General features: G+C 40.1%; 1 protein-coding gene across 1 annotated transcript in view; it reads right to left on the reverse strand.

Moving 5' to 3' along the window:
* COL4A3 (collagen type IV alpha 3 chain) overlaps nucleotides 1-24,072 on the reverse strand; it is a 99,792-nt gene that overhangs the window by 55,902 nt on the left and 19,818 nt on the right. Inside the window, exons 2-13 of the mRNA XM_063132208.1 lie at nucleotides 20,987-21,043; nucleotides 13,633-13,722; nucleotides 12,012-12,056; nucleotides 10,232-10,276; nucleotides 9,803-9,865; nucleotides 9,553-9,606; nucleotides 8,097-8,123; nucleotides 6,441-6,518; nucleotides 4,927-4,989; nucleotides 2,761-2,796; nucleotides 2,602-2,643; nucleotides 452-529 (exon numbers count right to left, since the gene is read on the reverse strand). Of these exons, the coding sequence (XP_062988278.1) occupies nucleotides 452-529; nucleotides 2,602-2,643; nucleotides 2,761-2,796; nucleotides 4,927-4,989; nucleotides 6,441-6,518; nucleotides 8,097-8,123; nucleotides 9,553-9,606; nucleotides 9,803-9,865; nucleotides 10,232-10,276; nucleotides 12,012-12,056; nucleotides 13,633-13,722; nucleotides 20,987-21,043 (678 nt within the window). The remainder of the gene's footprint in view (nucleotides 1-451; nucleotides 530-2,601; nucleotides 2,644-2,760; nucleotides 2,797-4,926; nucleotides 4,990-6,440; nucleotides 6,519-8,096; nucleotides 8,124-9,552; nucleotides 9,607-9,802; nucleotides 9,866-10,231; nucleotides 10,277-12,011; nucleotides 12,057-13,632; nucleotides 13,723-20,986; nucleotides 21,044-24,072) is intronic.

Genomic DNA, 24,072 nt, shown 5'->3' on the forward strand with positions numbered 1-24,072 from the left:
TGTACAGGATCAATGTCAGTGCAGGGCTACCCGATGACATATTATACAACTCTTCCTTCTGGTTTCTTTTATGCTATGCAGGAATCCTGGTGGCTAATACAATGATTTAGGGATACTTGAGTAATTCTGTCTTAACAAATTCCTGTATGAACAGACCTGATCTGCACCTTCTGTACTAATGTGTGGATTGGATCCTAGTTATCCACTGATTTTTGCACTTCATGAGTGTTCTGACATAGCTCTCAGCTCAAAAGAATGTATCTTGAAATGAATAGTTTGAGAGGAAATACATGGAAACATATGCAAGATGGGTTTTTTTGCAGATTAAATGATTGCATATTAATGTGAACATTGAATGGAATGGATTTATGGGTGAAATAGGCTGACTGAGCCATCCCTAGACAGAATAGTGAACATCTGTACATAATCCTTAACAGTATTATACTGCTACCGTTATGTTATCAGCTCCAGTCAGTGTTACGATAACTGTTCCTGTTGGTCCAGGGGCCCCCATTAGCCCACTGTCACCCTGCAATTAAAAATAAGAATCATAGAAGTTATTTAAGGAAGTTAGGGACATATATACCAAGTACTGGATATAAAGCAAGATATCCACAACGGGAAAATATATGAGAATGCTGTTGTGGGCAAATTAACAACTTATGCAAGAGTGTGGAAAAGCATAACAAATTTAATGGAAATTGGCAATTTTATTTTACTGATATAGCAAAGCGCAGCTATATATTTAACTTACTGCAAACAATTCCTGAATCTGTTCGATAAACCATTCATTATGTAACATTGAAATTTTATAATAAAGCAACAACAAAAACAACAGAGTTACAATTTATTTTCATTACAAATGAAGTCCATTTAAGCAGACACAATCTAATTAAACTACTCAGAACAAATATTTTGCAAGCTGTAAATATTGTGTCTCTATAATAATATATTTGTTGAAAATGCTGTGTTGAGCATGAATAAAATTTAGCAATAGATACAACACTCTAATTTTTAGGCCAGAGATTTAGGGCACTATCCAATGCAACATGAGCACAAATGTAAATTACATTGTACTCGCAAAAAGACCTCTTGCAGAATACCAATAGCACTAGCTGGTGGAACAGAATCCCCCGGAAAACCAGTTTTGCCAGCGCACCCTGTTGGCATTGCCTCATTCTAGCACAATATAATTTAGTTCTTCTAGACAAGACTTATCTCCTGGAGGCATAACATATCTTTCACAAGTTATTTTAGGATTCCTCTTTCTATTTTTGCCTTTTTCATTTATTTCTGATCATTTTAATTCTGCATCCTACATCATAAAGCACTGTGGGAAGTCTATCATTTTCTAGCAACAGTTTGTATCAACAAGGAGTTTTTCAAAAGGCATTTGTGTGAATATATAATTATTCTACAGTTTATTGTGTGGTATCCAACTACCGTCCCTCTGCTGACTAGAGGCATCCACCAGCAAAACAGGGATGGGTGATTTTCAGTGAACACCCCTCTGCCTTGCAGCTACCTGTCTTCCCCCCCCTGCCCTCCCCAAACTGGACCACCGAGAAACTGCTGAAAATCACTCCTCTCCATTCTTCTGTCAGATGCCTTACATTGGCAGATGGACAAATAAGTATAAAAATGGGATCAAGAATCTTAATTGTAAATGAACTCCTCAAGTGAACTGAAATAGCCAATCAAGTTTTTAAGGGCAGGAGGCAATAAGCCTGTGTGCACCAGTTGCTGGGGAACATGGGTGGGAGGGTGCTGTTGCACCATGTCCTAGTTGTTCAACCTGACTGATGGCTGGTTGGCCACTGTGTGAACAAAGATGGACCCTTGGTCTGATCCAGCCTAGCACATCTTATGTTCTTAGGATCCAATGGTGTCATTCTGCAAACTAAAATAGTCCTAGTGGAACTCTGCCATATCTTTCCATTGAGCAAGCAGTTGTACATTACATGTGCACAACTGGCTGTTCAAGCATGATATGCAACTAGTTGCTCGATCAGTTGTACAAGCATGATGCACAACTGATTGCACACATGTTTGCTCAAATGGTTGTGCAGAGTAATGTGCAAATGGTGGCATAACTGTGCTTGCACAAATGTAGCTTTAGTTGGATGCTCCATTTGTACATAGTATAGAACCTAGCAGACTTTATACTGTTAGTTTTACCCTACCCTGTGCCTGCTTACCCTACCCTGTGCCTATTTGCATTCTCTTCCCCTCCTTATTGTTTTACTATGATTTTATTAGATTGTAAGCCTATGCGGCAGAGTCTTGCTATTTACTGTTTTACTCTGTACAGCACCATGTACATTGATGGTGCTATATAAATAATAATAATAATAATAATAATAATAATAATAATAATAATAATAATAACTGGGTACTGTCCTAAGAGATTAATTTCACAATACTAAAGCACAAGGAAGGTAGATACACTTTAAATAGGTTCTAGACTTAAACACTCCAGAAGAAGCAGAAAGAATTGCAGGAGGTGCACACAGTGCATCATACTGACAGGACCTCGGCATGTAGAAAAATAGAGCGTATGAGTTATGTCGGAAAGAAAAATATAGAATTATATATTGTTACCTTTATTCCTTTGGCTCCAATGACTTTCACACCCATGAGACCCTACAAACAAAACCAAAATGTCATTAAAAATATCTTTAAAGCATAAAACAGTGAAGGAATCAGTAATAAATGTTGCTAGAGGCAATTCAGCATTGCTTTTCAGATCTCTGAAAATACCTTGGGACCTGGAAATCCTGGTCTTCCTAGTGCTCCCTAAAAGGCAAAAATAGATATAATAAAAAATTTAAAATCATTTACGTGAGATGTGCTGTGGAGGAAACATCACCTGTATTCTGTTTGCCAGGAGGACAAATAGGGAGTGAGGTGCTATTACGTACTTATAATTCACTGTAAGTAGAAAAGGGAAGGATAATTGAAATTTGTAAAACTGCACATAAGCATGTGACTGACAATATAGTCACTGATAATGAAGGATTTAAAAAAACACCCAACAAGTCACATGGATACATAAGAATATAGGAAGAGCCATGCTGGATCAGACCAAGGGTCCATCTAGTCCAGCATTCCATTCACACAGTGGCCAGCCAACAGTTGGCAGGAACCCACAAGCAGGACATGGGTGCAACAGCACCCTCTGGCCCGTGTTCCCAAGTAACTTATGTATATAGGCTTGTTGCCTCTGATATTGTAGGTAGCATAATCATCAAGACTAGTGTCCCTTGATAGACTTCTCCTCTAGAAATTTATCCAACCCCCCTTTAAAGCCATCCAAATTGGTGGCCAAAAGTAAAATTATATCATTGTCTGGTGTGTTTTTTTGTTTTTTGTTTAAAAAAGCTAATATCCATGGAGTGGTGCCTACTATAACTACACCAAGTCTACATTGGTTTACCTAGATTTTTCAACTTATTTTTTTACATCTGAGAGTTCAGCAGTGATGATGATAAAGCCACTAGCGACTGCGGTACTAGGGCTGGTTCCCACGGCTATGGAAAGTCATAAGATGTGGCTGTTTAGGAATAAAGAGAGCAATCCTAACCTCTGAATCCTCTGGCTATAGGGAGGTAGGATGTGGCAGGAATTCCCCCCCCCCCCGACATAGAGGAACTCAGCCACTGGAGGGCACATCAGCCGTAGTACTCCTGTGTGAAGTCCCAGAAGTGTGGAACTGCCACCAGTAGTGTTTGGGCCAGCAGTAGGCCTCAAAACATGGTGTTCCAAGGGCATGTTGATCCAACTGGGTGGGCGACTTTCTGAGAAGGTTCCAGAAAAAACACACCTCTCCTCCTACCCTTGCCAGCACAAGCCGGCAGGGCTTTGGAAGCCCTATACTAAGTCAGACCATCAGCCTATCTAGTTTTTTACTGACTGGCAACTGAAATTCAGTGTGATATTTCCCAGCCCTTTCTGAGATACCAGGGATTAAACCCAAGATCTTTTACACGCAAAGCATGTGCTCTACCGGTGAGATGCTATGCATACGTTTATATATTCCTGCATCAGAGCATTACAACACCTATTTATTTATCTATTTATTTATTTTTACTATATTTGTATAGGATGTCCAATTACATACATATGATGCATTCTTTCAGCAGGTCAAAGATATAAAACATTAACACACTATATTAAAATACTATGCAACTTAGGATGGGTGCCTAACAGCAAAATCCTATAGGCAAGGGGCCCAAATGATAGAGAACACCAATCTCAGAGACTGCAGCCTTTTCAGAGCCCTGCTGGTTTCTGGCCAAAGGGGCAGAAATTATGGTAGAGGCATCCCCCCACACCCCCAGCCAAAATGAAACTCAGTCAGACAAGTCTCATAGCTGGCTGAACTTCCCCTCTGTCTTGGGGAGTGTTGACAGAGGCTGAAAGGTTTGTGGATCCTTTTGATCTACACATCCAACTCACTGATTCCACCCCCCTTCCCAAGGAGCTACTCCATGGTGTCTGGGCAGGGCTAGGAGGGAGTTCTGACACTGGGGAAATCACAGCTGTGACCAAGATCTCAGAAGTGTTTTTTCCAAACAATCCTACGGCATGTAGGATGCTGTCTAGGGATCATGGGATTGCTCTCTGAGGCCCTGTTCAGACAACATGCTAAGCCATGATGGTTAAGCATTTTGAGCTAACCATGATGGCTTAGCATGGCACGTGAATGGCATTTTTCCTTGCTCTGGTGGCTACGTAACCGTGGTTTAATTATGTTCCCTAGTCACTTGTTGCAAAAGGTTTAGCGGCCCTAACCATGGCTTGTCAGTCCTAATGGGAATTAGGGCAAAACTCCCATTAGATTTTAATACTATTTGGCCTGTAATGTAATAGATTTCTTTGAATAATTCCGAACTTTACTCAAAGAAATTTAGATTTTCTACTTACTGGAAAACCTGGAGGGCCTTCTGGCCCAGTCAACCCTGGTGATCCTGGAGGTCCTGGTTCACCCTTTACATTAAAAGAAGAAATAATAATAATTCTTCCATCTTTAACTCTTCTTTAAAATATTCTTTTAAATAATATAGCATAAATAAGTTTATTTATTTATTTATTTATTTATTACATTTTTATACTGTCCATTAGCTGAGGCTCTCTGGACAGTGCACAATTAAAACCATGAAATACGACAGTGTGAGATAAATTTAAAATATTAAAAGTTTAAAAATGTGATATAAAAACCAACTAAGTTAAAATCCATGGAAAGCATGTGTAAAAAGGTACTTTACTACTTTACTTGAGTATTTCATTCCCTTTTACCATATTTTGATATCCATCAATAAAGACATCAAAATATTAATCCCACTGAGCAGTAGGAGCAATATATTTATTGTAAACCAATAAGCCTTCACAACATAATGTATACATTGGGTTGGATCTGAAGGTTCCTTTCTGCTAGTGGAAAGAGTCTTCTGTAAGTGGAAAACATCTATGAATGGAAGCACCTTGCATGAGCGGAAGGGGGCCTTTGAATCCAACAATGGCGGCTCAGCCATACTGGCTGGGAATTTGGGGTTTTGCAGTCCAACATATCTGGATAGTACAGGTGGGAGAAGGCTGCCCTAAAGTCTGTTACATTCCTGTCTACAAAATCATGTCTACGTTTTGCAACTAAAATAGTAAACTTGGCAACCTTCACAAAAATGTATTATCTGTATAATTTAATAAATATATTAGTGGTCAGCTAACCATACTGACCCCCAAAAGATCCAGCAATTCCTTTTTAGGAGCTCTATAAATGGAGAAAATAATATATAATGAGCTTATATATAGCTTCTGAGCTTCTCAATAGTTTCTGAGCCTCGTCATTAAAGTCTTATACTGCCCTAACTTTGTTGAGATCCTGGAACAGGACTCAGATTTTTTCTTTTTCCATATTTCTGGACTGATCTGCAAAACCCGGATAAAAGCCTTGAGTCAGCAAGAGACAATTACTGGAAAGGTCAAATTTGCAGATGTGCTTAATTGTATAATTGGACTGTGACATAGTGTGAAGTTTTCTATGAGTGCCAATTATGTGTTGCATCAGTTGTACAGTAAAGTGTATATAAGGAGTGTTTGATATCTCTGTAACCAGCTTAAATAATCTGTTCCTGTGAAGAACTGCTGTCTGATGTATTTCTATCTGATCATGTGTGAGTATTTTTGTACATTGTTTATGCCATAATGAACTGCCAGTAAAGTATTTATTTTTGTAAACTACAAACCTAAATTCTCTGCCTTACAATTTATTGAGTCTTCTACTAGTTTCATAGTTAAGACCGTTGTTACTCTGCTATCACTGATAGTCCAGTGATAAAAACCCGTCAAACTTAACATTCCACGGTTTGCTATCCCAGAAAACTGAACATGTTTATTCATGTCTAAGTTATTCTTCGGTATGTATTTTTTCTCAGGCTTACCTGAGATCCAGGTATACCTGGCAATCCAGGATCAGCTTGAGAACTATAACTCTGGTCATATCCATTTGCAGGACAGCCCTTGGGAATTAAATGAGAGAAAGAGAGAGAGAGAGAGAGAGAGAGAGAGAGAGAGAGAGAGAGAGAGAGAGAGAGAGAGAGAGAGAGAATGAATTAGTCCATTATGTTCAATGCTGGACAGGAGGTGTATTGGAACAGCATGTCAGCACTAAAACCTCCCAGACAAATGCAGCAAACTAATCATCTTTTGATTTGATATTTTAATGGTGGTGAGCAGATTTGAGAAAAGGTTGTCCAATTGTCATCAACGATGAGAGAATTTACTCCATTCATTCCTTCATTGTTTATTTATTTATTACATTTCTATACCGCCCAATAGCCTGAGCTCCCTGGGCAGTTCACAAAAATTAAAACTATTTAAAGTATAAAACAGTATAAAACCATAATATAAAATAAAATATAAAAGCTCAACCAGATAAAAACAGCAGCAATGCGAAATTACAAATTTAAAACACCAAGTTTGGTTGGTTCCCCATAAAACTTAAAGTCTGGTTTAACTGGGATAATTGTTACAATTCACTCCCCTTTTGCCTTACTGTGTATTGATAAAACATTTTTGAAAAAAGCACCTTTGATGTGTTCATATGTATGCTTGCGTCAACATTTTTCTTGTATGGTGTTTCACTGACGAGCACATGCATTCTTGCATACTGGTATTTATTATTTATATATTTATTTCATTTATATCTCACCCTTTTTCCTCCAAGGAACCCAAGGCGGCATACATAATCCTCCTCCTCTCCAATTTATCCTTACAACCACCCTGTGAGGTAGGTTGGGCTGAGAGTCTGCGACTCGCCCAAAGTCTCTCAATGGGTTTCCATGGCTGAGAGGGGACTAGAACCCGGATTTCCCAACTCCCAGTCCCTACACCACACTGCACATAAAGAATCTTGATGCAACTGTACAGATAATCATATCAGGCCTGATTTCTCCCAAGTATTTTATCAATGCCCACACATGCACATACATGTTCATCAGTAAAATATTGCACACAAAAAATCTTGATGCTGTCATATATTTTATCAATGTGCATGGATAAAGACACAAATTAAGGGAAATGAAAATTCTTGAAACTGCACCTACATAACAGTCTGTGTAAAATTTGAATGTATTTTAACCCACCCACCCCAGAAAAAATGAAGTATTCTTAGTTCTTCAGAGATGAGACAAGTATTTCAGAACTAAAAACCTGAGAAGAAATTGTCCCTATTCAAAAAGAAGGAGCAAATCTACACTTCCTGTATTTCCTAGGAGTGGGCTGCTGATAGACCTTTGGCTGTAGAGTGGCAAGGGTGTCCAATTCCAATTTTAGGTCAAAATTAGACTGTTAGAATTGATTATCTGTAGAAACAATGTTGATTTGTACAGGAGTATTTACATCGCCCAACTATAATAATCATGGTGGCTCAGTACATAATAGCACTGTTCCCTGAGCCACCATTTTGCATCTGGTTCCAGTTGGTGGACCTTGGGATTCTAGTAAAATAACAAAGTAGATCATGCAAGCCTGAAGTCTGCCCTCCATGATCCTAATTCATAGCACTGTTTGCTTCTTTTGCAGATTTACTGACTTACTTTTCCTCCTTTGGTGCCTTTAGGACCCTAGATAGAGAAAAATACAACACATTATAAATGCATAAAATGTAGGGTGACCATATGAAAAGGAGGACAGGGGTCCTGTATCTTTAACAGTTGTATAGAAAAGGAAATTTCAGCAGGTGTCATTTTTATGCATGTAGCACCTGGGGAAATTTCCTCTTCATCACAAGAATTGGTCACTCTCCCAGATACACAAGAGGGCAGGGGTCCTGCAGCTTTAACTGTGGTGTTGAAGGGGGAATTTCACCAAGTGCTGCATGCATACAAATGACACCTGCTGAATTTCCCTTTTCTATTCAACTGTTAAAGATATAGGAACCCTGTCCTCTGTTCTATTTGGTCACGGTAATAACATCTAATCTCAGAAATACACTGTTTCTAGAATTCAGTCCTTATTTGTCCAGGGAAGTGTTCAAAATAACAAACACAGCATGAAATGGCAGAATTATAGAAGAAAGGAAATATACGGCCCAGTCTAGCCAATTTTACTCTTGTATATTTCCTATACATATCTACACAAGCGTAAGCCCCACTGGGTTCAATATGATATACCATTTAAGTGTGTAGAGAACTGCAGCTTAAGTAAGCCAGAAGAAAATTCCTTTTATATTTTTAAATTATGTTTTGATATTTCTTGCTGTCACTTGAAAATAATAATAATAATAATATCAAAAGAACTTCAAAACAACAGGGTTGTTTACAATCATGAAACTGATGTACATACAAAGTTAAGAAAGACAAAAGGAGCTATTTTACAGTACTTGATTGGTATGTTATGTAGCAATTTCTTTGCAGAGTACTAACTGATTATTGTCAAAGAGCTTCTTTACATGAGCTTTTATTGCATGCTCTTGATTGACCACTCATAGAAGTTTGTGGGTCATTTACAAAACATTGTAAATGACCAGGATGTCTCCCACGGTATCGTTTAGAAATTCCTCCATGAAAAGAAGCACTTTTAAAGTGGTAATTGCTGGGAAAAAGCAGGATCTTCCGCCACAAGATGCCACTATCCCAATGGAAGCGAATGGAAGGGAAGTATTCAATTCAAACCACGTGGTCGCCCCTCTCCATCTGTGTAATACAGCCCATAGCAATCATGCCAAAAAGGAAGAAGCACCCCAAGTAAGCAACACGATTTCCCCTTAATGCAAGGGTGCTCAAAGTATAGCAGGGTTTCTGTTGGCTTGTGTGATAAATGGGAACTGTGTGTTTTAACCTTGCCATACTTGAGACATACATTCTTGCTGAATTTGTCTATTAATGCAGGTCTCCACAATTTTCATTTAATTTGGCATTGATAATTTGAAACCTCTCCTCGTTTTTTCCTGGTCAGTACTGTGGTTATTAATTAATTTTAATGAAACAATTTAGGCCACTGGGATGAGAACTTTACACAAGACATGTTAGACTATCATAAACTGAAACTTACTGGTAATCCTGGAAGTCCTCCTTGTCCTGGAAGCCCTGGAAACCCCCTCTCACCCTGGAAATAAGAGAAATGTGAAAGAGAAGATGGCACAGAGACAAAGATATGCAGAAGGCCCCCTAGAGATGATGCCCTCTGTTACTCCGCTCACATACCTTTCCAGAAGTCTTTCAGGGTCTAGGGAGTGCCACAGGAAGATGTTTTACCACCTGTACACCTTACAGGTAGGCCATAGGTTCTGCTTTATTCTTACCTTTGTCCCATTGCATCCCGGTATACCTAGACGACCTGGAGGACCAGCATTTCCGGGTTCACCCTAAAAATAGTTATAACATTGTCAAGTTAAGTACTACTGCAAATTTAGAATGCCTTGTGACAGACATTTGACCATAAAGGCAGTGGATTTAGCAAAACAGAATCCCATTGTACTTAGGGAGCTCAGAGAAATCCATAACAGATTCAAATGAGTTTGGATATCTATGAATCTGAACTGTGGATTCCACAGCAGACTGGGTTTTTCGTAATCATGCAGATTCTGTGGACATGTGGACTGGGTTATTACTTTGGGGGTGGGGGATTTGCACAAAGCATGGATATCAATAAAGCTTTAAGATTTATAGAGATAAAAATAAGATGGAGGTAATGAATATATTGGGATTTGATTAGCAATATTTTCACTTACCGGAAGACCTGGGGGACCTGAATAACCGGGAACTCCTGGTCTACCCTAATGATATGAAGAAACAGAGAAAGAAACCAGTGAGTAGACTATTTTACTAAAACAAAACCAGAATTTTACAGAAAAGGGTTTACAATTGTTCATGGGGTCAAAAAGCACATATTTTTGCTAATACTAGTGCTTATCTCTGATCAGCTGCTGATCAGAGAGAAGAGCTTTTCTCTGTAGGGCAGAGAGGCCCAGGCCAAGGAAGGCATCTGCTGAATGATCAAGTCCTCCTTTCATTTTTTTGCCCTTCTTATATTTGATAGCTATGTAGAGGCTTGTCTTGCTTACATGATGGTTATGCTTACTTCTGAGTAGGCATGCAGAGTCATGATGCTATTTGAAAGTGTTGCTCAGTGATTTAGTCCTGCTTACTTCTAAGTTGACATGCAGAGACTTGGCCTGCTTGTTTGTGAGTAGACATGCTGCACTTGCTTACTCCTGAGTAAGCATGCTTCCTCTTCTAAATTGGTAACCATGGAATTTGGAGGACTGGGTTGTTTGTTTCACCCTGCCCACTTGTGCCTATGGCCCCTGGAATGTGGCCCCCAACAGCTATTTACTCCTGAGTAAGCATGCTTCCTCTTCTAAATTGGTAACCATGGAATTTGGAGGACTGGGGTTTTTCCCCCCACCCTGCTCACTTGTGCCTATGGCCCCTGGAATGTGGCCCCCAACAACTTCGCCAAAATGAAATCTGGCCCTCATGCTGAAAAAGTCCCCCCACTACTGCCATAGGGGCAGAGGAAGTTCAAGCCCCTGTGTTTTTCCTTTGTGAAACCAATAGCTTGGTGGCAGTTTTGAATGCGTGAAAGATTTAAATAGCAACCCAATCCCAACACCATCTCCAGAAAATTAGTGCCTCCTGCAGCTGCATTTCAATTTTTAAAACATTGCAAAATCCAATTAAACTAGGGTGACCATATGAAAAGGAGGACAGGGCTCCTGTATCTTAAACAGTTGTACTGAAAAGGAAATTTCAGCAGGAATCATTTGTATATATGGGGAACCTGGTGAAATTTCCTCTTCATCACAACAGTTAAAGCTGCAGGTGCCCTGCCCTCTTTTAAATCTGGTCATGCTAGTATAGCTCCTGCACCTTTAACTGCTGTGAAGAAGAGAGAATTTCACCAGGTTCTCCATATATACAAATGACACCTGCTGAAATTCCCTTTTCTATGCAACTGTTAAAGATACAGGAGCCCTGTCCTCCTTTTCATATGGTCACCCTAATTAAACAAATAGTTTGGCTCAGAGCTTGGGTGACCATATGAAAAGGAGGACAGGGCTCCTGTATCTTAACAGTTGTGTTGAAAAGGAAATTTCAGCAGGTGTCATTTATATATATATGGGGAGCCTGGTGAAATTTTCTCTACATCACAAGTTAAAGTTGCAGGTGCTCTGCTCTCTTTTAAATCTGGTCACTCTAGTATAGCTCCTGCACCTTTAACTGTTGTGACAAAGAGGAAATTTCACCAGGTTCTCCATATATACAAATGACACCTGCTGAATTCCCTTTTCTATGCAACTGTTAAAGATATAGGAGACCTGTACTCCTTTTTGCATGGTCACCTTATCAGAGCTGTGTGATATCTAAATTTGCTGGGGTTCTGTTGCACATGCCCACACGAAGGACCGAGTCATATCAATGTTGAGACCATGCCCAATGTTTTCAGATAACTGTTACAATTTTTAATAGAATAATTACTAGTATATTACAACTAAACAAAATACCAACCCTTGAACCTTTAGGTCCAGCATAGCCAACTGGCCCTGGGAAGCCCTAGGAAGCAAAAGGAAAGTACAATCATATTAAAACTTTGTATTTCTGTAGAAGATCAAAAGACGTAATTTATTCTTTCTTACATCGCATTTCCATTGTACTCTAGTTATTAAAGGAATTTAAATAACAGACAAAAAATGAAGTCAACCCCACTGTTACATAAGTCTCTATAACAGATATGCTCTTTTTAAAAAGGAAAACATACCTTAGCGAACTACAGGGATAATAATCCTGCTGGCAAAAGGAAAAATGGGCATTGCAAATGCAAAACCTTTCCAATAAAAGGCTTAAAAGCAGTGATCTGGTACCTATCTCTCTGGGTTGCAATACAGCAACAACATTGAATGAGATCAATTTAATCTTGTGATATGTACTCCCAAAAGACTCATTCATATTTCCTTTTGAATATGATGAGGACATAATTGCTTGTTAATGGTGATTTATCTCTTAGCAGCTGCCCAACTGACAATCAGTTTTAGTTGGAAGAAAGTTCACCCACCTTTTATTAATGATTGGTGTCTTGGGGTCTGAGACATCACTGCTATGATTAAATTGGCTAATATGGTAAGAGCTAGAGAAGGGAGATCAATAGAGGATTGATTTATGGAAAAGTGTAGTCTTTTTATTATTTACTGGAATGAAAAAGCTCAGAAATCATTAAAATCCCTTTCTTTATGTGGAATGATTTAATACCAGTTTTGGTATAAATATTGCTTGTTTTTGTCTTTGATGTTAAAATGTGATCATTGTGAGAAGTATTTGGCATTATTATGCATCTGGTATTATGATATCACCTTGTATTATGTAAATAACAATAAATAGTAATTATTAAAAGAAGAAAAGAAATTCAGCATAGAAAAAAAGCTCAGTGATATTGCAGAATGTTGACAGACACTGGATGTATTCTCTCAGAAACCCTCTTCAGACATTCTCTAAGCATGTTGCTTAGATACTCCAACTCCACTTGCCTTGCTGTATGCATGGAGAATGACTTTGTGAAGAGGAGAGCCTCCTGCACTCATGGGGGTTCATAATCGCTGGACCCTGGACTTAATAGTCTTAAGCCCCCCTCCTTTAGATAGCCATGTCTATTACTTCAGATATACACAACTATCATTTCTCTTTCCCCTCCTCAACTACCATTTCATGTTATACTACTGTTTTTATATTTCTTATATGGTAAAATGTTTGCCAACTCTGTTTAAAAAAGTACACCAAGCACGTGCAATTTAGCATTTTAAGCTCACTTAAATAATAGCACCATGGAGTTTGCCTCTTCTACCCTGATGCCATCATCACCTGCCACTCTTGGGGTAGTCATTTGGGACCCCGAAGGTTCACTTTGGCCCAAAGGTCCAACCTTAGCTGTACCACTGCCCCCATTAGTGCAGCTTCTCTCTGCAAGTGGAAGCCAACTTCTGCTGCAACCTAACCTCCTCCAGCCATCAACAATGGGCAGAAGTTAGAACTGCACTGTAAACTACAAACTCAGTAGTATCTTTTGCTTTTGCTGTGTTCTTCATAATAATCTCTTTTTCACACACTCAGTGTCTCACATGCGCACACATCAGCATACCTTGGGTCCTTGTGGTCCAGGGGGACCCTCTGGGCCAGGGAAACCCATCTGACCAGGTGGGCCAGGGTAACCAGGAAAGCCCTTTTCACCCTGTAAAATATATATACATAAGACTTCGTGTGTATCCTTGCTGTTTCTCCTGAAGATTCACTGCAGATTTGAGGGTAAAATTCAGGAATGTTTGATTTAATCCATTAGACACACCCACACCTTTCAGTTAATTCATAGACATTAATGACATATTGAGTCAGAAGCTCCCCTCCCCCCATTTTGATGTGGCACATGAGAGCTAAGCTGGAAAGATAGGAAGCTGGCACTACAGTTAGCTTAGTAGCATGGACCAGGACCCATAGAGGATTCCAAGCCATTGTCCTCAGAGTAAGAGACGCCACACAGTTAATGGTACAGGGAGAAGGCTTGGCTATGGGAAGGTGACATGAGGCTTTCACCTCATGGGTATGCAGTTCTCCAGAGGAGGTTACATTACCATGCTCAGGCTCCGAGGAGACAGGCCCTGAGGAATCCTGCATGCCACAGCCTGAGATTTCTGATACAATCCAGGGCCCTGTAAGAGATCCTCAGTCTGCATGAAGATGGGGCTAACCAGCCTACCGCCATCAAAATTTCTGTTTAAACCATAGATTTGCTCTGAACATTGTTGAATATAGAAAGCAAATTCTGAACTGTAGGTTATGGGACTTATAGTTGGTTCCCTGCTCATGTGGGTGTGAGTGGGTAAAGAATTGGCTAATCAGGCCACCAAGGAAGCATTGGGACATGATGTAACTGATATCAGACTTCCTTTGTTACCATCACAGGTTAAAAGCTGCATTTGGCATGGAATCAAACTGGATTGGCATTAACAGTAGGAGAGTGGTCTTTTGGGGAGAAAAGGATTTTTATATTCTTCTGTTGAGCCCTTAATGATTTTAGGATTTCTGATCAATGTGGTCAGATTTAGCAGGTTGCTACATTCTAGGTCTTGAGTGGATACTGCATTTTATGTAGCAATCTGTTTGTTTTGGGGAGCTCTGATTCCACTCTCTTTGAGGTTTGTGGAGTGGATGAAACAATACACCATCTTCCCTGGGATTGTTTATTTTATTATACTGAATGTCATTTCCTTTTTAATGAATTCCAAATTTTGGGTGTTGAAGGCCTTTCTTTCAGACCTGTTCTCCAAATTAAGGATCTTGCAAGTATGGTCCTCAAAGTGGTATGGAGATTTGTTAGAATTACAGACATTTATGCTACTTGTAAGAATTAGTTGTGGGTTTCCTCCCCCACATTCCCCCCTCCAGTAGATAGTGGTCATGGGGCCTTTTGGGACTTGATCTGCCATTCATTCCCAATAGAAGAAGAAGATCCTTGTTGGAGCAACATAAAGACAGCCCTATCTAGTTTTTAGTCCCAGTGCCACTTGGAGCTTTCCATGGTGCTGATCTACCTGAGAAATCTGACTTAACTTGACTCCTGCTCCAGATCTGATCCATAGCACAACTCTACAAACCGAGCCACATCACAGAGCATCATCAGAATCCATGGCCTGAAATGGTACACTTAAAAGTGCAAAGACTCTTCTCTTGTCCTGTCCATCACTACTGTTGGCACAGTGCCTATTACCACTTATGATATGTTATGGAAGAGACGAGCAAGCATCATAGAAAAGCAGAGTTGGAGGAATCCACCATAAAGAGGATCAGGTGAAGCTGCCAGTGTGTGGATTATAGGTTGAAAGATATGTGCTGGATGCTCATATATGCCCATTCAGAATAGTCAGCTGGACATGTTATTATTTACCAGAAATAAAGGCTTCAGAATTTGCTGTGTTTATAGAGGTTGGCTGAAAAGCACAAAGCTTATATGACAGCAAAAAAGGGCCCAACCAGCATTGCTGCCATATCCTAACAAAGCTGTAACATTCTTGGCCTTTACCAGTGTCAGAATGGTCTGGAATTCTAATTCTGTTAAAAAATAATATTTCAGCTGGCAGATGCTATAAAACTGCCAGCTGTTGAGTTAATGGTATTAAATAACAGCTGTTCTATGGCAGCAGTTGAAAGAAATAATTACAACTCCAGTGCAGACAACCAAGTTTGCAAACTGAGAATGGGAATTTGCCTCAGATTTATCATGCCACACCAAAGCAAAGCTGATGAAAATAAATTGGTTGATTATGTGTTGAGCTGAAAGCTAGGCACAGCAATGAAGCAATCTCACATCCACCTTATTATGCACACAGATCAATTCAACACATATATTTGATTGTGGTGATTGGTCCTGCTTTGTACTGAAATCATGATGATCATCATCATCACCATCTATATTGTCACTTTCCTCTAATGAACTCATTGCCAACTATTGAATTACTAAAGCTAGTTTAAACTAGGGATCAACAGATCAGTCTATTGCGGGCCTGTGTCTCTTTTGCTTATGTTCATTAATAATTCCTATTTCCACATTGATCTGGAAACTTTTTTTTTAAAAAATACACATGAAAATGTGCAATTAAATACATATATTCTCACAAAAATACATTTTGAATGGTACTTTATCTCAAAATAAACATTTGAAAATGCGTTTTGATACATCTTTTGAGGAAAGAACTGCATTGCAAAATTTGGAGAACTGCAAAATCTAAAGAAGAACTATGTTCTAATCTGTTCATTAGTCCAGGAGATGGAATGGGCCAGTTCATATTCAAATTTGCAAAGATCCAATTCCTCAAACATCCCCAGTTTAAACAGGGAGGCAATATTCATGAGATCCCCACACACTCAAAAAGGACTGCCTTAACCATGGAAATTGCTTTTAGTGTGCATTTATAGAGCACCAGTTCAAAGAATATACTTCCCCATATGACCATGTGGAGTTTGTTCACCTGTACAAACTAGCCCTCAATTTCAAAGAAAACATTTAAAAGTTTTTATTAAATAAAATAAAATAATCAGAGCATGAATTTAAGGCATCCTGTTGCATTAGCAAAAAGAATCGTTTCATCTCCTAAGGCATGGCGTTCTTCCAGAGATCCATCCATCTATCCCACCCTGTTCCTATGGAATACAGGGTGATAAAATAGACAGGTTATCCATTTCCCCCCTTGGGACAATCCAGTGAGATAGGTTGTACTGAGAGATGATTGTCTTGTTCAGATGGAGAGACATACTATGGTTTGTTGTTATGTGAACAAATCTGTGTAAGTGTTGTCTGTAGTAAGTAGGTCAGAAGTTTTCACTTCCATTTTTAACTAACTGCAGTTTATTTTTTCATCTGAACCCAGATAAACTGTAAGTATGGTTTACTAAAACAAGCCATCTTCAAACCACTGTTAATTATGCTGGCTGGTTTCAATAAACCATAGATAAGATTAATCACAATTTAGAGTTCAGACATAACACAAAGCTTTTGTTGATTGAAAATGGAAGTGAAAGCTGCCCTGCAAGAGGAGGGGGGAGGGGGGGCTGCATGAAACCAAGGCTCAATAATGTAATGATAAACCACTCAGAGGAGACCAGAATTTGGAGTTGCCAGCTTTGGTGTTCTGAAGTCAGACATGTGTTTTGTTGTTGTTTATTCGTTCAGTCGTTTCCAACTCTTCGTGACTTCATGGACCAGCCCACGCCAGAGCTTTCTGTAGGCTGTTGCCACCCCTAGCTCCCCCAAGGTTAAGTCTGTCACCTCCAGAATATCATCCATCCATCTTGCCCTTGGTCGGCCCCTCTTCCTTTTGCCTTCCACTTTCCCTAGCATCAGCCTCTTCTCCAGGGTATCCTGTCTTCTCATTATGTGGCCAAAGTACTTCAGTTTTGCCTTTAATACCATTCCCTCAAGTGAGCAATCTGGCTTTATTTCCTGGAGTATGGACTGGTTTGATCTTCTTGCAGTCCAAGGCACTCTCAGAATTTTCCTCCAACACCACAGTTCAAAAGCATCTATCTTCCTTCACTCAGCTTTCCTTATGGTCCAGCTCTCGCAGCCATAGGTTACTATGGGGAATACCATTGCTTTAACTATGCGGACCTTTGTTGTCAGTGTGGCGTCTCTGCTCTTAACTATTTTATCAAGATTTGTCATTGCTCTCCTCCCAAGAAGTAAACGTCTTCTGATTTCCTGTCTGCAGTCAGCGTCTGCAGTAATCTTTGCGCCCTGAAATACAAAGTCTGTCACTGCCTCCACGTTTTCTCCCTCTATTTGCCATCCAATTTTCAATCCAGGCTTCAGTCTATGAAGAGTAAGTATAAACTGGAGTTGGCATCAGCAACCTTAGCTGCTGTGCTTGCTATTGCTAATGTACAGACAAATTTGGATTTAGCAAGTCAAAAACATTTAGTACAAGCAAACAAATTCCACTCAAATAGCTTCAAACCTTGGGAAATCTCCTAAGGACTACCTTCTACCATATGTTCCTCCCCTGCCTGCTCCTAATGTTATCACAGGCACTACTTCAGATTCCTCAACCTCTTGAAGCTAGGTGGACAGCCAGAACATCTAGAGCCTTCTCTGTGGCTGCACCCACCTTGTATAATGCTCTGCCATCAGAGATTTTTCAGGCATCAACAATGCACTGTTTTAGGCAGTATGTACAAATTGGCTCTTTAAGAAGGTGTTTGGTTAAAAGCTTTAATAGCCCTTAGGTATTTTGTTTCTTCTGAGCTCTTATGGTTAACTGCTGTTTTTACAAACTGTTCTTATGTTTGGCGTTTATTATTATGATTAGAGCTCTCTGTTTAGACTTAAGTTGACAATAGCTCTAACTGATGTTTCCTGTTTGATTCTTGTTTTTTCATGGATCTATGGATCGCAATAAAGATGTATGGTATGGTTTATTAATTTGGATGTTTAGGATTATAGTAAATATTGTTGATCACTTGTTTGCTGCCTTCCCTTATAGGAAGGATATAAGCTTTTACAATAAACAAACAAGCAACCCTCATCTGGCCTCAGCTGGGATTCTAAAGGGACATTCAGGGAGTTTGGTGTGCTTAAGGCAATGGCCCCTCCATTCTTTGCTCACCCAGATTGTATGGATGCAGTGTCTCAGGGTGCCTCAGTGGGCTGGGTTGTATGAGGAAGTCAGTTGGCTTCCTCATACAACTTCCTCATGCTGCCAAGTTGTATGAGGAAGTCAGTTGGTGTGACAAGAGAGCAAGGGATGGGGCTGATGAAGGGCTGATGGACAATGAGTCCTACTAGAATGCTACTTGGCAGGGCTGGCCAACCCTGAGAGGATGAATTGGTCACATCGGTTGCCAGTGGGAGGAATGGGTCAAAAGTGCTTGTTGCCACATGCAGGGGACAGGGCATTGGTCCATGCAGTGCTCTTTCTGACTGGCTCAGCTTTTCTTGTGTGTGGGGAACCCCTCCACCTTTCCTATTGTGGAATTGTCTTGTGAATTTGAATGAGGGACCTCCAGCATGCAAAGCACAAGCTGTTCCAGCAGGCTAGGGCTCCTCCTGCAGCCTCTGTGTTCCTGGCTTCTATGACTCAGTGTTGAGGCTGGGGTCAGCTGGGAAGACAAATGCCCCATGATTTGTAAATTTGCTGTCTGCTGTTGTAGCTGACTGCTTAGCAAACTGCTCCATGGTGCTTGCAGTGTGGGTTTGAGACCTAGGAGTAGCCTTTCTTTTGCACCTGACATGTTTTGACTTTTTGGCCAGGAATGCAAAAGGTATTCCTCCCTTGTCCTGGTGTTGGTCTTTAACTCCTATCTCTAGCTTCCAAAGCCTGTTCCCTATTAAATGAGCCAGTGGAGATGACAGATTGGGGACACTCTGGTATTGTGCGTTGTGAAGCAGGGGTGTGTTGGGGCCATCTTTTCTCCACTAGCTTCTTCCTAAGAGGAAGTTGCCTAAAGTGCACTGTATACATGGGAAGGAAGCAGGACTTATATCAGAGTACTGGGGGCTGCCTAGAATATCTGAAAGCTCTGTGGTGAGTGTGTGGTGGCACTGTGTCGGTTATACAATACAGCAGCCACTTCGCAGCCATCACAGGGATTTCCCACCAACCACGACTTTAAAATGTCAGGGACTTACCCTGACTTTTTCCCCTGGAGGGAGGCAAGTATGGAGTTGTGGCGGAAACATTCCTGGGTAGATGGTGACCCTTGATTGGTCACCGTCCACCTGGGTAGAGGGCAGGGGGCAGGCTTGGAGTGCTAGTGGCTGCAAGAAACCCTGCACTGGGATTAGCCACTGCCACCATGCTGCAGAGAAAGTGTGGGGTTTTGCTTAAGGTAGAGGCAGCCCAGTGCTGTAAAGGCAACCACCTGGTTGGGATATACAAGGGAAGGACCTCTTACTGGGAAAGCAGAAAGATAGATGATTGTCAAAAGACACCAAGCAGGCTCCAATCACCAGGCCATAAAACACCTCACATATATGTGAAGTGTTTATTGAACATATTATACTGGAAACCTGCTGTTATGCTTTAGAACTACTTTAAACCCAGATAAATTCAAAATTATTTTAGTATTTGAGGAATTTGGGGGGAAATCTACGATTAGCCAATCTATGCAAAATTTAAGAATAGGACCAAACAATATTCTTGATTATGTTTTTAATAAGAACATGAGGAACCAGAAGGAAGGTAGACAAAATTTTGTTTACAGTTGACAGTAGCGTGCTCCCTCCACTGGCAGATGCTGGAATAGCAATATATGGAAAGAAGAAGAAGAAGAAGAAGAAGAAGAAGAAGAAGAGGAAGAAGAAGAAGAAGAAGAAGAAGAAGAAGAAGAAGAAGAAGAAGAAGAAGAAGAAGAAGAAGAAGAAGTAGTAGAAGAAGGGATAGGCATGTCAATCTATTAGTTACCAAAATAACAGAGCAATCCTATATTTATGTTACATCAGGGGATGAGATACACCATTGTTGTGTTGGTGGAATGGCACTGGAATCTATGGATGTTAAGCTACTGATACACAAGTAGAACAGTCACAAGTCACCCAGTGAGCTTCATGTTCAAGTGTGGACTAGAACCACAATGTCTCTCTTAAATTACGTTGAAACTGTTATGCTGTTTCTAGTACAAGTGCACCATACAATCACAAAATGATTTCCAGTAGCTGTGCCCTTGTCAGTGAAATATCAAAATACTGATATTCATGCCCATGTAATCAGTCCCCATCTGTAATATGGGACATAATAATACTAACTTACCTTATAGAGTTGTTGTAAGAATTACAAATAGATAATGCATGCGAAGCGCTTTAAACACTTGAATGCTCTATACAAATCTTACTTGTTCTTGTTTTTTATTATTATTCCTGTATACATTTAGATTAATACAGTTAAAAAAAAGATAATGAGGATGGATCTTTGGAATAAACAGCAGGGAAAATATATAGTGTTCCTTACCTTACTGCCTTTAGTTCCATCACAATAGCAGTGATTTTTGCCCTTGCAGACACAGTTCTGAAAAGAAGAAAGTAGGATTTTTACACATAGTTTATTGCTTCATTTTTATTTTTTAATTAAAATATATTACCGTTAATGAAGAAGGTGACCTTTTCATTTTCCCTTGCATTTTTTCACAAAAGGTTTTAATTTCATTCAAATTCCAGCATCTGAATTACCAGGGCCACAGCTAGACCTAAGGTTTATCCTGGAATCATCCATGGTTCGCCCCTGCCTGAGCACTGGACCCCCTGTGTGTCACCTAGATGAACAGGTTTGACCCCTGGACGATCCAGGGATAAACCTTAGATCTAGCTATGGCCCAGGTGTTTGACTTTACACACTCATTCCCCTTCCAGTATAGTCCAGCCACTGATTCTCTTATGCAGAAATTAGAACTTCCATGGTTAGAGGTCAGAATTGTACTAACTGTAATTTGTCACCTCTTTGAATTGGGCTCCAGTTCTTTTCTCTATTAGCCCTCCCAAGCAAGGAGGAGAGGGTAGCTTCTAATGCTGTGTTCACAACATTGCCCTTTATCCCAAGTCATGGGGCAGTATGCAATACTGCCATGCCGCTAGCAGGAATGACTGCTGATGCAACGGGAAGCTAGCACTGGCTGCTGCAACTAAAAACTAACCAAAACTATTACTTCTGGAATAGGTCAAGCCAGTGGAGCTCTCATAAGGGAGCTCTGTTGATCCATCCCATTCTGGAAGTGGTAGTTTTAGTTAGTTTCCTGGGTTTTACTATCCAGCACTAGGTTCCCATTGTGCCAGGGGTCATTCCTGCTAGTGCAACATGTTTAGAGCTGGCAAATTTCCAGCACTGAATACTGCCCATGCAGTTTTATTTTATCTCCCTTATTGTCTCTTGTGCCTTTGTGGGACACTCACAAGCATCAGTATAAGAATAAAAAAGAGACACAAAATATAGCCAAGGACTAAAGGCAGGTACTTCATCACAAGTAAATCAACCCAAACTTTAAGCTCTTTTTTAAGAATAGGATGAGATGACTGGTTCTAACTATCTTGGATTATTAAGATGAAAGTTTACTGTTGTTAAGAAGGTAATTTTCTGCTGACTAAACCATTGACAGTGGAGATGGAGGCTATTAATTTATTAAACAAAACAACTATCAGTCTCTGCAAAGGGCAGGCTTTTACTGAACCATCCTCTCTGCAATGAACTCTGGATATGCTCTGAGACCTAAGACTCTACTCAAGGAGGTTATGTGACCAGATAAGTTAGATTGACTTTATTGATTTTGTTTTATCTATATGTATGATTGTTGCCTTTCCTGTTTTCCCCCTCTTTTTTCCTAAACAAACTCTTCTTTTATATTTGGACATTTGGCTGCATTGTTTTAAAAGGGAATTCTCACTATACTCTTCCCCATATCATTACAATGCTTCCAGTTCAGTTTTGGGAATTTAAAGAAGGGTATTAATTTATAAGTTTATGGGCTTTGGGAGGGAGGAATTCAAAGCACCGCTCTTTTTATTTTCTTCTAGGGTTTGGCTGAAGGGAGAGGTCTATGGCAAAAGGGCTCATAAACTCCCCAAGCAACTAGACAGACTAAGGCGTGTCAGGAGAGTCATCCTTATTGGTGACAGGAATTCTTTTTTCCTAGGCAACACCAGGAGGAAAATTTATCCTTACTCCGAGACCTGGTTTACATGATTGCTGCAGCCCACTGTGGCACAGTAGGTTGTGGTACATGCTGGCAAATACTGTGAATATTTAAGCCATGGTGGGCGGTCACTGTAGCTTATCCTGACATTTGAACCCAATGCAGGGTGCATTGGAACCATGGTTAACAAACGATTCCCAATCCCAAAACAGCCCAAGGGTTGTGGTTGGCTTGTTAACCATGGTAACAATCCACCCTAACTGGGTTAGGATTTCACAATAAGCTGCAATGAGTGCCCACCATGCCTTGAATATTCACAGTGGTCCCCAGCATGCATCACAACCTACCATCACTTAAGTAAGCCACAGTGGCCTATGGCAATTGTGCAAACTGGCCCCCAGTCTTGTAACAGACTGAAAGAGGTTCATCTCTTATCAAAGGGGTCTGGCTATGGAAATGTAGTCCTAGGGTCAAACTACATGTGATATTCATCACATATTTGAATCTAACATGCAGGGTCTTATTTTTTGTAATGCAAATTCTGAAGTTGATATTTGCTTTTGGGGAAAATTCCCCACTGGCACCAATGAGGAATTTCCTCTCAATACAAACTCTTCAGAAAAACCACTGTTTTTAGGACCACAGTAAGGGAGGAAAGAGTTAAATTCCCTCTCCACTCCTGCTCTGATCCCATTAATTATCAGCCCCTCCCCTGATCACTGATCTGCTTCAGACATCACAGAACTCTAGAAGTACTGATTTGATTCAGATGCCTGAGCAGATTGCATGAAGTCACAAAAATCATATGACAATCCAAAGCTGATTATTTCCATTACAAACACAACCAAGGTTATCTGCAAAACTAATAACAGTTCTTCAATCTAATGTATTCAATTACATAATAACTAAAAATCAGAATGGGGCATGGAACAGTAGTACAAATGCATGAATAACTGTAGAGTGTTTGCCAGTTGGGCAGTGTATAAATCTGAATGAAAGAATAAAAATAATAAGATAGTCTACTGTCTTGCATTTGTGCAGGTGAAACCTCACTATAAATAACACATGCATCAGCCTTGGAGAAGAAGAGGAGGAGACAGTCAGTGGGGTGAGGGTGGGGAATATGACAATATGAGAGAGACAGAAAAGAACAGCTGGCAAGAGAGATGAAGAATGAGTGTGTGTGTGTGTGTGTGTGTGCACATGTGCATGAGAGGAAAGAAAGATATGCAGTATATGCATGGGAAAGAGAGACAGATGGGTAGTGTGCATGCAAGACAGAGAGACAGGATTGAAAGTGGGTGTGAGAAAAACATGAGTATTATGAAAAGCATGCTGGGGGAGAAGTGAAGAGACATGGGAGAGAAAGTGAGAGACTCCTACAGTCCACTAATTAGGCAGTGAAGAGAGGAGG

Source organism: Elgaria multicarinata, chromosome 8 (genome assembly GCF_023053635.1).
Source record: "Elgaria multicarinata webbii isolate HBS135686 ecotype San Diego chromosome 8, rElgMul1.1.pri, whole genome shotgun sequence".
Classification (NCBI taxonomy): domain Eukaryota; kingdom Metazoa; phylum Chordata; class Lepidosauria; order Squamata; family Anguidae; genus Elgaria; species Elgaria multicarinata.